This window comes from Sinohyriopsis cumingii, chromosome 2 (assembly GCF_028554795.1).
Source record: "Sinohyriopsis cumingii isolate HCF-2022 chromosome 2, ASM2855479v2, whole genome shotgun sequence".
In the NCBI taxonomy this organism is placed as follows: Eukaryota; Metazoa; Mollusca; class Bivalvia; order Unionida; family Unionidae; genus Sinohyriopsis; species Sinohyriopsis cumingii.
Genome location: NC_142962.1, coordinates 36,737,886 through 36,755,245, shown reverse-complemented (window position 1 = coordinate 36,755,245; position 17,360 = coordinate 36,737,886). Strand labels below are relative to the sequence as shown.

Sequence of the window (17,360 nt, the reverse complement as noted above, 5' to 3'; positions counted from 1 at the left end):
TTTATACTATCGTTTTCAATTTAAATATACAATTTATACGTTCCATTGAGACTTTGCTTCTTACTTTCAATTTAACATATAAATCCTTTACAGATTGTTTTGTTCAGTCTTTCCAAGTCCAATCAAATTTTGACATGAGCAAGGTAAGTAGATGGGCTAAACAGCAAGGTTAGAAATAAAAATCGTTCCTGCTTAACTTTATTGTTTCTTTATTTGATTAATTTATTTATTATTTATATCCATTTTACTCATCTTATGGATTATGATTATTATTATTATTATTATTATTATTATTATTATTATGCAGTAAGTAGTGATATATGATATATTAAACAGATTTAAGTAAAATTATTTTTTCTTGAAATTTAGCACCCTGTACAATATTACTGCATATTAATGCCTCAGTGCTATATGTTTTTTGATCAGTTCATTCTTGTTTCTAGAGTAGATATATAAAGATGAATTCACCCTATCTCACCTAGTAGTTTGACACCAAAACCCCTACCCTCCTTTGGCTATGATATTGATAAACTGATATTATTTAAATATGTAGTTATCTACATGCAAGTCTTGTTTACACAGACTATGAATTTCAACAGGTAGCGATCATTTACTAAGTCATTTATTAAGCGTTTATCTGCAATCCTATGTTATTAATGCTTGTTTATTGGTCGCTCACTTAATAGAAAGCCGAGCAGTTTTTAGGTTCAGCGATGAATGAATATTTGAGTGATTAATGCTTTTTAATGGACCATTTTTCGAACTGAATGCTGGGTCTTACAGGACATTGTAGCGCCCGGATGGTCGACGAAAATGGACCACCAATATGAGCATGAAAGGACATGTCGACCTCAGACTGTTTAAACAACTCTTGATGTTCCAATGAAAAGTAATAAATCATGTACAACAAAGCTTTAAAGACAACACCTTTCAATTGCAAAAGCCACCAGAAAACAACAACCGTCCATACTTCACATTTTGACTCTTATTGGCTATCATGGATTCAATCTCTTGGTTTTTGATAAATACGGTAATTATGTTATCTGGCTCTCGCATAACATCATTGACCATTGTCAGACGACAAAATTTTTAACCGATTTGTTACAGTGATAGCGATTTTAAGAAGCTATAGATTTCATTTGAGAACATGGGGTACGACCATTATTTGGAAATGGTGATATTCATGGGTGTATTTTTAAAATAGTGTACTCATCAGCAATCCCGAGATTTTCCTTAAATCAACTGTTGATGTAAAACTAGCAACTTATGGTCATGTAGTATATATAAGTTAAGCACACCACAGGTAGAGCTATGCAGAAAAAATGGCGAAAAGCCCTAATACCGCGATACAGTAGAACCCACAATATCATAGCAACCTACCATACTCCAGAGAGTTATATAAACATTTTAATCAGCAGGCTGTTAGCGGATACCAAATGCCTTTTATCGGGCGTATATCAGTCAATGTGAGGAGGAGGGCGGTATTTTTGGTATTCGAAATAAGCCACATCATTCCTTTCGTCGGTACGTGCTTTGCCTCTAGCAACTGATTGGCTCTTTTCGTGAAGCAGCAGCAACAGGCGGCATTTTCAATGCACACCGCCGCACTTACTGAGTTAATATGAGGCCGTAACTACTCTGGTATCTCCATGGCTGCATATACAGCAGACGCCTTAAGGTGAGCACATTAATCATATGGTAGTAGTGTGCTAGATTTTCCCGAAATCAACTGTTGATGTGTGCATTGAAAATGCCGCCTGTTGCTGCTGCTTCACGAAAAGAGCCAATCAGTTGCTAGAGGCATAGCAGGTACCGACGCAAGGAATGATGTGGCTTATTTTGAATACCAAAAATACATAATACTCGTCCAAACTCTTATACGGATTATCGACTCGGGTTGTTTGTCCCATTTCATCAGCACTTGTCGTTTTTCATCGCCGTTCACTTGTCGACTTTATGATGGATCATCTAAAATCCTTCCTCAGAGATGGTGTGGTCGGCGAGTGCCCTTGATATATGGACCGAAATTGTGTTGAGTTTTGTCGTGCTTTTTTGGCTTTGACATTCGTGTTGGTTTGTCGGATATTAAAATTACTTGCAACAAATGAGAGGTCATAGGTTAACGCAATGATCTCAAGGACATCTGCAATGGAGGAGTTGGGTTGGCAACGATAATGGTTGACACTATCCCAATCCCCATCTCACCACTTTCCAGAGACACAGTTGTCAGTTTAGTGTCAACGCCATCCACCTCGTTTAATTCAGGATTATACTTTGCAAAGCATGCACTGCTGTTCAGCCTCTGCACATTAGAAAGTTTCATCCTCACAGACATTTCTAAAGCAAACATCTTGTGGATCGGTCAGCTGTGTGTATACTAACATTATAATTTCTCTGTGGGGAGCATGATAAAAAAGTTTAATTGCTCAGGAGTGGTGGAAGGTGGAAAGGTTAAGTCCTCCTCAGGCACTCGATTCTAATATGTTTGTGTATTGTTAGGCTGCGATAATGTGAGCAAAAACAACGTTTTCATAAAATATTTAATCCCGTGAACACTCTCGCCAAGAGTTACTTTCAGCGTGCCGTCTGTTTTTAAGTTTAATATAATGCGACAGAAAATATCTTTTTTCGAAGATCACATGGTCTCAGTATAGTAAGGTGAATGACAGAGGGCCTTATATACCCCGAAAGAAACGCTACCGCCCAGGCCGTTTCGCCGAATGGAAAATTGACATTGTCATTGTGGTTTCAAAGGCGCCTACGACTCCTGAGGACAGTACTTTTGTTTTAATTACGATATTGAAGGATCCATTAGCTGAACACGGTTTGGCTTAGCTTGCTCTATCCTTGCCTTTCGGGCATCTTTCTTATATCCTGCCTCTCCTCGACGAGTCTTTTTGCTGTGGGTTCTAATATAATCCGAGCACTCTGTGGGAGCCGGTCTCATTCTAGATCGCAATTTAATATTGTTCATCTTCTTCCCATTCATTGATCTTAAACGTTCCACTAAAGGATAGCCGTCGGGTAGTGGTCGCTGATATCATACAGGGAGAACTTCTTGATTATGCTATGGTATTGATCTTCAGTACCAGTTATTAGCAGCTGACTGTTTGTGTCCGTGTATAAGAGGCTCGCCATGTCGTCATACTTGACTTTCATATGGTTGTAATAAAAGTTATACATTAAGAAATTGCTGGAATCCCGGATCGACATTCCACTGTAGATCGGGTGGTTGAAATTATAACTTGTCTCTGTTTAGTGTACGGAAGCAAAGCCATAAAGCTGGATTGGCAATCAGGCGGCGCAGCTTTTTCTCCACACCGTCGGGCCGCATGAGGTACACCTTGATCCGCCATCGCAGATTGTATAGTTTTTCCGAAGGCATAATTGCTAAATGATAATTGCTCATGAGAATGAAAAGTTCTGTTTTAAAGTCATTCTTCGCTTGTACGACGCCATCCACGAGCATTGGGTCTTATTGACGCGTATCTCAAGACTAGTATAGAGCATGAGATTCCGGTAATGGACTACATAGCGCTATTTTTGTCCGTAGGCTTGAGACTAGCTTTGTGCACTCATTAAACGTATCCTCCACTTCACTCACTAAGCCACGCTAGTAGTCGTTCGGCCAGCTTTTGTAAGCACGCAGTCCTTCTTTGTCCAGCTGAAAGTTGTTTTGCGCTTCATGAAGTTCCTCAAGAATTAGCTTTTGGTTTATCATCCGTTATCTCGCTAATATCTGGTGGGTCGACCGAATTGAAAAATTAGTTTGGATGGTATTGGGTCACACGAGGTTTAAGTCGCCCATGTAAGGAAAGTCACCCGACCTAATATTTTTGAAAAAGTACCAGCCCATTGTATCTTTAATACCTGATGTAGTATTTCATATCATGGACATTTCTTTTATGCGAGGGAAACCAATCACGCTACATGTATATGTTACGTACATCTATATGTTTCTGTAGCTCCTGGTTTTATCTTAGTTTTGTAATTTTTTTATTCATGACTGTAAATAGTACAGAGTGTCTTTAGTTCGATTTTGCCTACATGTCCCACGTCTATTAAGAACGAAAGTTACATAGGAGTTATAAATAGATGTTTACATATAGATTGACAGTTATTAATAATAATCTGAATAAACAGACTAGAAAGGGAGCCTATGGTGTAGTTTCTCAGTGACTGATGGTATATGGATGTTTCCAGAATAATTGTGTGGTTTCCCATTGGTTGTGCCAGGTTACTTGAATATTCTTAATTGACGCAAAATCAATAGCGCATGATCTCACGTTCGATCTGTTGTGAAATACAGTCGCAATACACGGTGCATATAAGGAGAAATATAGTTGGTCAGAGTCATTTCGATTTTTGGAGTCATTCACACTTATTGTCTTCCTGTGGTAAGTCTGCAGACGTATTTTTATGTTGTACTTATATATTTCTCGAGAGGAAGAATGTTGTTTGGACTTTTCAGTGGAAATAAATATAGCTCTTTATTTTGGACAATAATATTATTCTGGAACTGTTATAAATTATTCGGAAGAATTCTGGACAACACAATCTTGACAACGTCACGGTTCGTAGAGGACCAGTACATTTCCGGTATTGAAATTTATAAGGAACTTTCCATTAATTGAGGACTTTCAAAGACCTTTATAGGCACTTGTTTTGATTCACTTCATAATACTGTAAGTTCCTCTCACAGTTTCATGTATAACTTTGATAACTGAATTGTCTGTTAAGTTTTACAAAACTTTTTGGTTTTGCTTCTTTTCCGTTTCTTTAAATTGTGACCATAGAGTCGTAACAGTGACATTAAAATAATTTACTGGAAGAACTTATATACATCGTGCGGCTTCTTGCCGATACAACTTAGTATTTCGGAAAGGACGGAACATTTGACATTGCTAAATCAAAGTTAGTACCCTTAAATTGGGAGGAGGAAGAACTATTTTGGGCAGTATTTTCAAACCTAACAAGTTTCAAAGAATGATAAGACGAAGAGGCAAAATCGTGCAAGTGATTTCCAGCTTTGTTTACAGGATTTGATCATTTGTAAAATAACTGAAATGAATAATGTAGATTTGGTATCTTATTTTGTATTTTGTATCATTTATTTTCCAATGTCCTCTCCCAAATTACCGTTTTTTCTCTCGCTAAATGACAATTGCCTGTTGAAACTACATCATTATTAATTGATAGCTCTGTATATGTAGCAACATTGATTTCTATTCGGACTATCAATATAAGGTAAATATAGTATGCACCTTAACTGAGTAAAGAAAGTGGCATAATAATGGTTGGCTAGCTTGAGCAAGACAGTACTTTAAAGGTCACAGATGGCCCCATCATCTTGGAAGTGGTGGCTGGAGTCGGGGCTAAAGGCTAAGTCGCATGCAGCAAAACAGGCCTTTTATATCTACTATCCAAAAGTCTTAAAAGGTAAATAAAAATGGAAATACATTATAATTATAACAGTTTTGAGTGTGCGACTATTCTGCTTTATTCTTAGTTTCAAATCTTAAAATTAAAGAAGAAAAGTTATGGCCTAAACCACATTGTTAGATATGAGAACTAGTCTGTCACTCTTACAAGAAACGAGAAATGCTTTTCTATACAAATTGGAGGTATTACATTATGTGAAAAGTCTTGTTATTAAAATATATTGCATAAATCTATTTATTTTTAAATTTATTATGAACTAATATTTTTAGTCAGACCCTCCTTTATTTTAATTTGTAATGCGCATAGAAGCCTTTCTGTGTAATAGTACTTTCCTCAGTGGAACTGACTCGCTCTTTTCGCCAATAATTGGATCGAAAAAATGTGATGTTCGCCCTGCTTTAATCTGTCCATTTCCTATATATTTTTCCTTAATGGTCAACCCTAATAGACCCCTTTCTGTTTAATAGCACTTATCTAAGTGGGAACGGATCCAGTCTTTTCGCGAATGATTGGATCAAAAATAGGACTTGTTTGCACTTCAGAAACCCATGTTGTGTTCTCATCTCGTACATTGCAATTAGACTTTCGCTATACTTTTATTAAATATTGTATTTATTATGCAGTACCTCGGCAAATGGTATGAACAAAAATGGTTGCCGCAGTCCTACATCGGTCCGGAAGAACTTTTTCAGGATTACACACACAACTATGTCCTCAACAATAATGGATCTGTTACAGCCTACATTAGTGGAAGGTAACAAGTAAAAAAGAACAATGAAGCAGGTTTTGTTTTAGCTAGTCAGAATAAAAACCAAGAACATTATTAGTAATAATATTTGCATAAAGCATCGGGCGAGTGGATTTTTCCCCCTAAAATTCTACAGGTTTTGGCGGGTTTGACGAGTGCATTTTTGTGACGTGAACGATACTAAAAACAGATGCTTTGCTTGCAGCATAATTACCGTTCTTGTTTTACTTTTGCCGACCCCGGGGAAGAGTCATACGCATTGCAGAAGGCAGTACCAGCTGATAAGGTATCACGGTACCAATTGTTTTTCCATATACCTCAATGCTAATGTTCTGTGAAATAAATATACTTTCTGTCCTACTTGGGCATGCATGTCACACACTGCCATATAGAACAATGCTAGATTGTCAATTTGACAATGACATAACCAGGTACTCCATTGCATTTAAGAGAGATAACTCTACTGGAACTAGACAGGGGTAAGAGTTATCTAGTCACAACAAGCACATTTTCAGCCATGTGTACCATATTTTAAAAAAATCATAAAAAATACAAAATATGATCTAGATAGAAATTAACACAAACTCACATGTTGCCAAGAGGCTCAACATTTTTTTAAGCCAAACAGAAAGTACAACTCTTACATAATGCACCAATCACAGCTAGTGTTGTTCTTTAATTCTGAATACAATGTTCCATACACCTTAAGCTCCGCCCACCTGGACTTGCGCAATTGGTACCGTTATACCATAAACGTGGCTTTGACGTTTTGGACGAAAGTTGACAAATGTATATGATAACTGAAATGCCACAAGAATACCCTTCTATGTATTTGTTATTAACAGCAGGTATATTGCTGCAAAGATACATGATCAAGTCAGTCGTGTTCAGTAATTTGGGTATTTAGCAGCGAATATCTTAGACTTGCCTAAATCGTATGCGAACAGTGCGGTAAGTGCAAGAAGCCTTAAATTCTGGAGTTGACTTTTGGAGTAGTTCTTACTGAAAATTACCATATTTGGATAGCGATAGTGCAAAGTAATGACTATACCAGTTCGACGTATTCAAAAACATTTGCCGGAGCAATTTAAATATTTTAAACCCTCGGGTTACGTCTTCCGGTTCCAAGTCTCCTTAAACGTGTTGAAGATAGTAAAGTTAGCATTATCTATTAAATATATTATATTATTACCTCATATCTGTCGGGAGCTTTACCCTAAGTTTTCCCAAAAGTACCCACAAGAAGAAAATAGGGTCAAATATTGGCCTTATCCTGTAAATTGTATTCAATTATACTTGTTTATTTCTTAATTTTGACAGGAATCCCATTGATCTGAAGCAATGCTTCAGTTTTACGACTCTGTTGGAGATGACAGACACACCTGGTAAATTAAGGAGGACCACTTATGTCAATTCTACAAGTAAATATGACCAATGAAATCTCTCAATAATCGAATCTCGTGTGCTTTGCATTTATTCATTTGTCTGAGTACTGTGTCACTGGATATAATTACGTACGCTCATCTTAATGGGTATACTTTAAGTATTCCTATCAATCAGTTTCATTCTTTTGATCCGTTTAATCAATTTAATCCCTGTTCTTGATTCAATGAGACATTTTAGCATTCATGGACTCTTCAGTCTTTTCTATAACAGTTCTGTTTTTATAAATGAATATTTGTTTAATCTTTATCATAAAAAGTTATTCCTTGACCTTTGATTTATCAGAATATTGAGCGTTCATTAATGAGTTGGTCTCTTTAAATCATATTTTCTTATTTTCATATTTTCCCATAAAATAGCGTCCATGATATCTGATTACTGGGTGATGAAAACTGACTATGCCAGGTACGCCGTTGTGTATGGTTGCCGGCAAATAAATGCTTGGGGACAATGTACAGTACAGGACTCGTGGGTCTGGAGCCGGACGCCACAGCTCAACGTTGATGAATGGGCAATTGTTAATGCAACTATAAAGAATTTATGCTTGCCCGAAGCCAAGTTTGTAGCCACACAGCAGAACAACGGTAAATATATTATTCATACAGTGATATAATAAATGTCCAAGCATTCATCTTGTCTGAGATGACGAAAAATGTAATTTAAGAGAACAATCAATAAAGATGCAGAGATATGCACGCAGGCTGCTTAGGGACATACATAAAAAAACAAGGAACAAAAAAGATTTAAAGTTTATTAATTAATTATAATTAAATTTAAGACGTAAAGAAAATTTGACCATATAATGTCATTGTATCACTCAAAACAATACAACAGGTGCAAACATCAGAAACATTGATTTGATAAATGTGTGTAAATCAAATGGAAATGTTTTTCAAGACCTTGTGAGAAGCATAACAAGCATATGTTGATTACCAATTATAGCTAGTTATAGAGCTTCATAAATCGTCATATTTTAGCTTTAAATATTGACCAATTTGTGTGTGTCGATACGCTATAAATGTATAATGTTTTTATACGTTGTTAAAGCATAAAATGTTTGTCTGATACAATATGATGATCTATTACACTGTAAAAGATGAAGCACCAAATGCTCGTTATACAAAAGAAACCCATGAAAGTAATATTTATTTTCCAGGCCGCCATCACTGGATTTTTCATTCTAAAATCAAACATGATCATAATTATATGCAAGAGTTTCTAAACCCTAACAGTGCCCGACAAAATATCACCTTCAGTTGAGTTATGTTTTTTGTTGTTTTTGTTTTTAAATTTCAACACACATAGAATATAAAAGTGGCTTCTAATGTAGAGACAGAATTTTGGCAAATATAGACAATTTACTTTATTCGTTTAAAGAAATTTACATACACTTGATATATAATATACATGTTAGAGAATATCCGAAATGATTTGATAATTATGTAGCTGTTGTGCACATTAAAGATTATTTATAGCTTAATCATTTAACAAAAATTGCACATTATTCTGTGGTATATGTTTTTTTTTTTAAACACACCTGGCGATCAGTGATCTACAGGATGGTTAATTTAAGTATCCATGCATTTAGTTGAATAAATACGTTATTATAACGTACATGCTAGATTATGAAACAGACTGTTTTGTGTCCATGAAATACAAAATCATTATAAAAGTGTACCACCATCGAGAATCTTTAAATTTTAAAAAGAACGTTGTTTATACAACAAATTCTGGTCAAATGGCTTTATATTTACCAACCATCAACATTAGTAAGAATAGGAAAATAGTCCATACGCCTAACACGACCTACTCTTGGATATGCTTTATATAAATCAAAGATACCTAGTTGTTAAGAGACCATTTACCTATTAATAGGTCGGCCACATGCTTTTATGGATGATACAAAATCTCGAGATTTACAAATAGAATATAAGACCTCCGTTGTCGTCATTGCCTCAGTGGTCACAGGGAGTTGAAAGGTCGAACGATCATGCTGATCGATCTGTCGACACCAATAGCAGGTGCGAAATCGGTGGTTGCAATCAGGTATCTTTTTTGCACTGAGGAAGAACTAGCAGAAATCCAGTAACTATGTTGAAGTTTCTCCTAATTTGTTTAAATAAATGGAATTAAAGCATTAAGTGTTAATGTCACATTTGACACATGTTGAAGTGATGTGTGATTTGGATTTTTAACGTAGCTTTATCAAATTTTCAGTTATGTCGCAATGATTACAGTGTGGCTGTTTATAGTGATGTCTAGCGCTGGGGCATCATGCTGCAGACATGCAGCATGATATCTCACCCAGTCACATTATCCTGATACCAGGCCGACCAGTCCTAAGACTAACCTCTTAGTGCTTTACGCCAAGCGAGGCAACTGTTAGTACCATTTTTATACGTCTTTGGTATGACTCGGCCGGGATCTAACCCACGACCTCCCGCATCCGAGGCGGACGCTCTAACGACTAGGCCACCGGAGCGGTGTATTGAAGTGGTAATAATAGACCAAAAGTTTTCATTGTTGAAGCGATAACAATAGACCAACAAGGAGGTCGCTTATAACAATGACTTCAACATTGAACATTTTTCAGCGTTTTATTTAAAATGTTAATATAAGTAATTTCATGTTAATACCAACTTTCTCTCCTTCTAACTTTGAATTATTACAGGCAGTTTTAAATCTAACCTTGCAGTCTTTAACGTCCACCTCCGTTTCTTGTTCATTATGTAGTGTAGAGAGTACAAAATGATTAACTTATTCTCTACAATTCTCGGATCTTTTTAAAACACTGAAGAATATACTTTTACATGTCCAAAATGAGCACACTGGTGTTTTTATTCCCTTGCAATGTTTATTTAAGACAACTAAATTAGACCATATTTTGACACCATCTAAATTAGAAATAACAGAAGCATTAATTTGGTAACAAATTAAAAATACACAATTTAAATTATAATTGCATCTTTACCCAATTTTGCAGAATTTTTAAAAGTGTAATATATTATATAAGGAGACCTAGGTTCTACAAAAAAAAATTGACAACCTAAATAAAGATAACATTATTCTATATAGAACAGGGAAGCAGCACACAGGATTGAAGAAAGTTTGAAAACTAACAAGACGAACGGTAAATGTATATCCTTGTCTAATGGAAGGGATATGCTAGGAGTCAGCTGAGAAGATAGTGTTGATAAAATAAATAGAAGACATAAAATTCGTCACTAAAACTTATAAAGAGCGCGAAATAATAATACCAATCATCACCAAATATAAGTAATTTAGTATTTTGTTCGAGGAAACAATTTTCTGAAATAAATCTATAAATGTGAGTTGGTATTTAAGTCATATTTAAGTATGAAATGTCATCATCAGTAACAGACAAATTTGCAAGCAGATAAAGAAAAATGTCATACTATTATAGAACAAATAGATAATAATTTGACTTGTTGCTTGGTTTTAACTAATCCTAACGCAACATAATAAGATAAATATATGACTGCTTAACTAAACCTAGGTACAAACATTTTTAACGGTAATTCCAACGTTTAATTCATTTGTATAAAAAGCATACTGGCAACATGAATGAGTACAATTAAATATGATAAGCATAGCGTGGAAAAAAAACCTTTTGATACGATGGAAGCGAAACACAAAGTACCATCGATACATAGGATGTGCCAACATGATGGCAATAAGCTGTTTTTTTTATAGTGGATGAAATATCAAAACAAGATACAACACGCGAAAGAAAACTATGTGCAAATGTGGAAAGACTATTAAAGTAAATTTTTTGCTCACAAAAAATAAATTTCATCATACTTATCCAATTGAAAATAATATTAGTACAAAATAAATTATTATATACCCATTTTCTCACCGTTAATTTTACATTGTCAGAATCGTACAGTGTTTCTCCATAATACACGGCTTTATATTTCACAAAAGGTGTGTCTACAATAGTATCGTGTATTAGAAACTACTTTGTAAACAACCTAAGTATGTAACTAAGCATACTCATATATTAGACGCTTTAGCTTTTGGTTAATTATATTTGTTTATGAGTGAACTAAACAAAGATAACGATGAGGGAGAGTTCACTGAATCACAAACTTTAAAATTAGGTAATTCGCAATATCAAGAAAAACGCAAGAGACGCAGTGATTGAAAGCACCATTCTGATCATTAACAGTTATTTAGGAGAAATATTCTTAACTTGTTGCAAATAGAATCGCTCATATTATTACCAGTGCTCTCTACGGTGTTTAAAAATAGCATAGACAAATATACTGAGGCCAATGGCTATTGCATATCTATCAGAGAGTACCATTTTACAAGCCAATGAAAACATTAAATTCGAGACAGAAAAATACAACTGAACTATTTGGTAGGAAACTTAGAGCATCAGGGCCAATAAGCCAAGACGACGAAAAGTAGTATTTCCGCTGGTTAAATTGACTTTCATACACCAGCTGCTTTGTAATTTTCCCAGTTTAACTATTTTGATACAATGTTAGGCTAGCGATAGAAGCCTTACAAGGTCATAGCTGGGATACCCTCCAACAGCGAGCATGCAAGTTACAGGGCACAAACACATGTCTTCTTTAGCTGGTGATAAGAATGGCAAAATATAATCTTACATTTATGTACCTTGAATTTCCTCAATATGTACTTTCTTAGTTTTACAGATCCGATTGCTATGACTCACGCCATTCGTTCCAAAACTTGATACTCACCGTCCTGTAATATCGACTGCATTTCCATCTCAAATCACAATCTTAATTGCATTCAAAAGGAAATGAATATGATATTCCATAGCATCCTTTTGATAATTTCAAATAAAGGGATTAATATGTTTCGCACATTATGATTCCAAACAATCAATGACAGAACAGAAACAGAGATACGGTTGATTCAATGTCAGTCCACTGCTCAAATTACAAATACGTCGTACGGAATTGACTCAGTTATAAAAAGTCCAGTTCGTCACAAGCAGAATAGTAAAATTGAGTTGGATCAACAGAAAAACAAAATGTGTCCGTTCCAGAATAACAGGAAAAATATGTTTCAATGCGCATTCACTCACAATATGAATTTAAATTTCAAATTTAAGTAGACCGGAACAAGATTTTTAAAACAAATTTCGAGCACTCGACAAAGTTCAAAGGTCGCTGGACGGTGCTATGTGTACATTGATATTGTTACTATGTCATTATGAATCTACGGTTGTGTATTTATTTTGGAATACGTCAAAAATGTAATTGCTTTATTTCTTGTAGTGTATTCTTTTTATTTTTAAGCCTTAGGTACTCAATTAGTATTTAGTAAAAATTTAATGGATTTGTATGGGAAAATATGAACTTTTTACAACTGATACTGCAATTCCAAGGTCGTGCAGTATTACTTAGAAAAAAACTCGTTCATGTTTTCCCGTATAAATGCAGTGACCTATAACGATTGTATTTATTGATGCATCTTTGCCTCGCTGCTGGTGTTGTATCATTAACGACTTCTTTTCTTATCCTTTTTCAAGTTGTATATTTAAAATTTAAATAGTGCAAAAATGGCAGAAGGTGGTAAGCCATTTAAAGATTCTAAAATCCATGTATATTACACAATCGAAGATATTCAATCATTTGAAAAGAATAGCGATATTTAGTACAGCTAACCAATCAACAGAATGCTTTTGAAAGCCAATAGTTGCAGCCAGGGACATCATTTCAATTTTTTTCGGGGGGGGGGGACAAACTTGAAGTGGGGGGGGGGCAAAACTTGACGGGCTTGTTAATTTTCGTATATAGGCAACATCAATTTTACACTTTACAGCACATGCAAATCCCATGACCCCACCAAATGACGTTCCTTGCTGCAGCTTTATTAAATGAATACGAAGAATTTGTTGGACAATCTTTGTCATATGTTGTTAGAGGTGCACGGTATTACTGGTAAACCGGTTATCGCGAAACTTACTTTCCGGTGGTACGTGATAATGTTACTCTTTAACTGTGCTGGTAGGTCTGTAGTTTCTGTCAGTAAGTAATATACGGAAATTACCGAGAAAATTTCATGACATTAACTGTACAATTTCATGCTTTATGACAAAATAATTCAAAACAATTATTATTTGTTTCTACAAATCAGTTTTATTTATCTCATATTAATTTTGAATATTACCAGTATAATTATGTTTATGATCATTGATCATATATTTGGCACGCGGTATTACCGGTATACAGGTTTACGTAGTTTTTTTTACGGTGGTATGTGTCATGACAATTTCTTACTGCACCGATACTTCTTTAGTTTCTGTATGTAAGGAATGTACGGAAATTCCAGAGTAATCTTGTTGCGAATTTAATTAGATTAATATCGTTTTCCTCTGACTGTCATATCAATTGTAGAAATTATAGATTTCAGCTTCAACACTTCCTATTTTTATGAACAAGCTCTCCAATGTCACCACAATGTCTTTCACAGGGTGTCACCTTTAATGTGACTTTAATCATCCCACTGAAAGTTTTCAGGTTACAATTTATACAATAGCAGCAAAATCATCTATTATAGGTACTGGCCAGTCAATATTTGGAGAGTGGTGTGTTTATGTTTAGGCTGAGATATTTAATTTTATCTGAAGATAATAAAAACAATTTCTCGCTTTTTTTAAATAATATAGCCCCTGTCACAGTACATCAAATTGTTGGTCCTTAATGCAGTTGCTGTACACCGTGGTAAATTCGTGGTATATTCAGAAATACCGAGATATACCGCACTCTAGCATTAGTTATATCTAAAGAGCGTGTGAAGTCCGCAGATTTATAAAGTCTAAAAATGGTAATATTTGGTCATCAGCATTATACTACTCATGTGATAAAATACAAATAAATGAGTTTTTCAACGTACAGAAATCTATTATTATTATGACAAATGTTCTTTCACATAAAGCAAACAAAAATGCTTCAGATAGTTCACAACAGGTATTTTGCCTTTCTTTCAGAGTGCGAAGCTACAAGCTCAGGTAAGGAATATGCAAATTTAAGCCAACTATATTTGATAATGAAATCATTTTACTTTCCGACTTATTTCCTTAAATGTTGAGATTTTAAAAAACTTACCTTATTGTAACACTTTGGCTAGAATATTTTTGAAATTAGTCTGAATTCCATTATTTCATTTTTGTCCATTTAACAATATCTTGTTCGATTTTTTTGTATGCATATATCCTTGTTTTATTCTCAAATATAATTACAAAGGAAGACTTTGCTGTACTGGATCACAGCTCTAAACACGGCATCTATTTTTATTATATTGCCTTTTTGTTAGTTTCTCTGACAATTGCTAAGATCAATGCCTATACTGTTATGCTTATGTTCTCATATTCGTTGTTTCGCTGCTTGAGTGTTATGACAATTATTCCTAAAATTATGAATACAGGAAAGTAATTGCAATTGTAATTATCTTTCATGTCAGGTACAGTGCTGATGCTGAGCACAGCTCCAATCATCGCTCTGGCATTCATTACCAGTGGTCTTGTTGGGTGCATGTTGTGAAGTCTATTACGATAACAATCATAAGTTAGAGCACGGCGATAATAGGCGATGGTAAACGGCGTTTATCATAATCACCAAAACATTGGTGGGGAATATGTGCCAGAAAAACACAAACAAAAATTCCCACTCTATATCGGCACACTTGCTCTTATAATGAATTAGGGCATTTATCGAAATTAAATGACATTGTTGCGAAATCTCTCTCAGAAAGAAAAAAAAAAAGACTGGTGCTTGACAGGTTACCTAATACAACCTTTTTTGACAATTTTACTATCAATTTTGCATGTACGTATGTTATATTGAAATCAGAAGCATATATGTGTGTAAAAAGGACTGTACAAATTTTTAGCCCACTTGCAAATGTTAGCAACTCTACCATTGCATAACTATTTCTTCCTTTAGAACTCATTTTTTACCTCGATATTTTCAAACAAAAACTTCAGTGCGCTAGAATTCTATCAGTCAATTGTACACAATCTGCACTTCGTAAATGATAGAACTAAAATATCAAGACAAATATGACCTGCTGCAAATTTGTAGACAGAAAACCAGATATAAATATTCTATATATTTAATAGTTTGGTCTATGTATTTTTTCAAGTATCCAATCAAGCTTAGTCGAATATTGTTTTATGACTCTAAATGGAAAAGCCTGTTAATAGGTCTAGATGTCTTTGAAGCATATGTAGACCAGTAAGATAGTGAAAGATAAAAAAAATTTGAAACACAAATACAGTTTAATCACTGTATTACAACAAATGTAAAAAGTGTGATTTCAGAACAGCGTCAGGTTATTGAATGATTTTATTATTATTATAATTCTGTATTTCCAAAACTCAAAGATGTTCAACTTTAGTAAGACTTTATATTTTGTGACGTAATTTATATTTTTGTGACGTAATTTATATTTTGTGACGTAATTTATATTTTTGTGACGTAACATAACATACAGACCGGAGGACTTTATGTTAACTTTAATTTTACCTAATCGCTCACAATGGACTCTGTTAACTTTGCGAATGATTAGGTAAAATTTACACATCGATAAATACATAACCATGATCATTTAATCCTTCTAATTCCAAGTTACGTTACATCTGTTAACATATCAGCAGAGTTTATTAACATATGTATATACGATAGAGAATCATAGACGATGGTAACATAATTCTATAAATGTCTCATTGGGGAAGGTGCATCACATTGTTTTTTGCCAGCGATATAGTGTTTATTAGATTTCGTTTTGTTTAGATAATAACAGTTTTCGATGGCCGAGTCAATTAGCACGCCATACTCTTGATCGAGACATTTCAGGTTCCAACCACACTCGCGAAAACCGATGTTTGGTTTCAGAATTGCGGAAACGTCCAGGTTAGGTTGGTTACACTCAGAAATGAAAGTCATATCTGACATGTACAGTAGGTGTCAGTTATGAATAATAGGAACTCGTAATTCTTTGATACTAGTCGTTTGACACACGAGGGGCTCATTCAAGGTTGTAAATGCGCACCACCGCAAACTGACATTGAAATCTGCTGACTGTTACAAATTTAGTATTCAACTACTTATGACAGCAGAGTGCGAATAAAACTCAAAGAAAACTGATCGCCAAGCAAAACCAGAGCGGAGACGGTTGCTTAGATTAGAGAATTACAGATATACAGATATGTACAATCAGTGGCGTCACTAAGGGGGATGCTGGGGTGGCGGAGGGGGGTGGGGTGGGGGCGGAATGCACCGGTTGACATCATCAGAGGGGGTGACACCAAAATGACTGTCTGTAAAATTTTGGATTTTTGTGCAGGAAGGAGGTCCATATGGGGGTGACACCACAAGTAACCGCACATGACTGTCTAAAACAAAATTTGAATTTTTGTGCAGGAAGGGGGTCCATGGGGGTGACACCATGAGTTACCGCACTGGGTGATATCAACCCTAGTGACGCCACTGTATACAATGTCGAAAGATTCACCGATTGATACGCATTTTTTTGAGTGAAATGTTTCATGAGCGTAACTAATGAGTGAATACAATTATCCGGCCAATGATGTGCTTTTCTCACCCATGCGACAGAGAAATCTACTTGTTTTGTTAACTTTACTTTTCTTGTCTCAGTCTAGTCATCTCAGACCAGTCGTCTCAGTCAAGGTGTCCACGCGCTCAGAGCTACTTTAAAAAAA

The 17,360-nt window shown here is 35.1% G+C and overlaps 1 protein-coding gene across 1 annotated transcript; it reads left to right on the top strand.

Moving 5' to 3' along the window:
- The first annotated feature begins 98 nt into the window (after window positions 1–98).
- Window positions 99–16,830, top strand: LOC149804644 (retinol-binding protein 4-like). The gene is made up of 6 exons (XM_089932940.1): window positions 99–143; window positions 6,066–6,196; window positions 7,511–7,611; window positions 7,993–8,217; window positions 14,628–14,648; window positions 15,101–16,830. Exons 1-6 carry the CDS (start codon window positions 135–137, stop codon window positions 15,178–15,180), a joined length of 567 nt encoding a protein of 188 aa, XP_089789066.1. The 5' UTR covers window positions 99–134; the 3' UTR covers window positions 15,181–16,830.
- Window positions 16,831–17,360: the final 530 nt, after the last annotated feature.

Excerpts from the sequence above, each read along its gene's own strand:
- LOC149804644 (XM_089932940.1), top strand. Across the intron at positions 6,197-7,510 it reads ACAGCCTACATTAGTGGAAG|GAATCCCATTGATCTGAAGC; the intron begins GTAACAAGTAAA and ends TAATTTTGACAG. Across the intron at positions 14,649-15,100 it reads GTGCGAAGCTACAAGCTCAG|GTACAGTGCTGATGCTGAGC; the intron begins GTAAGGAATATG and ends CTTTCATGTCAG.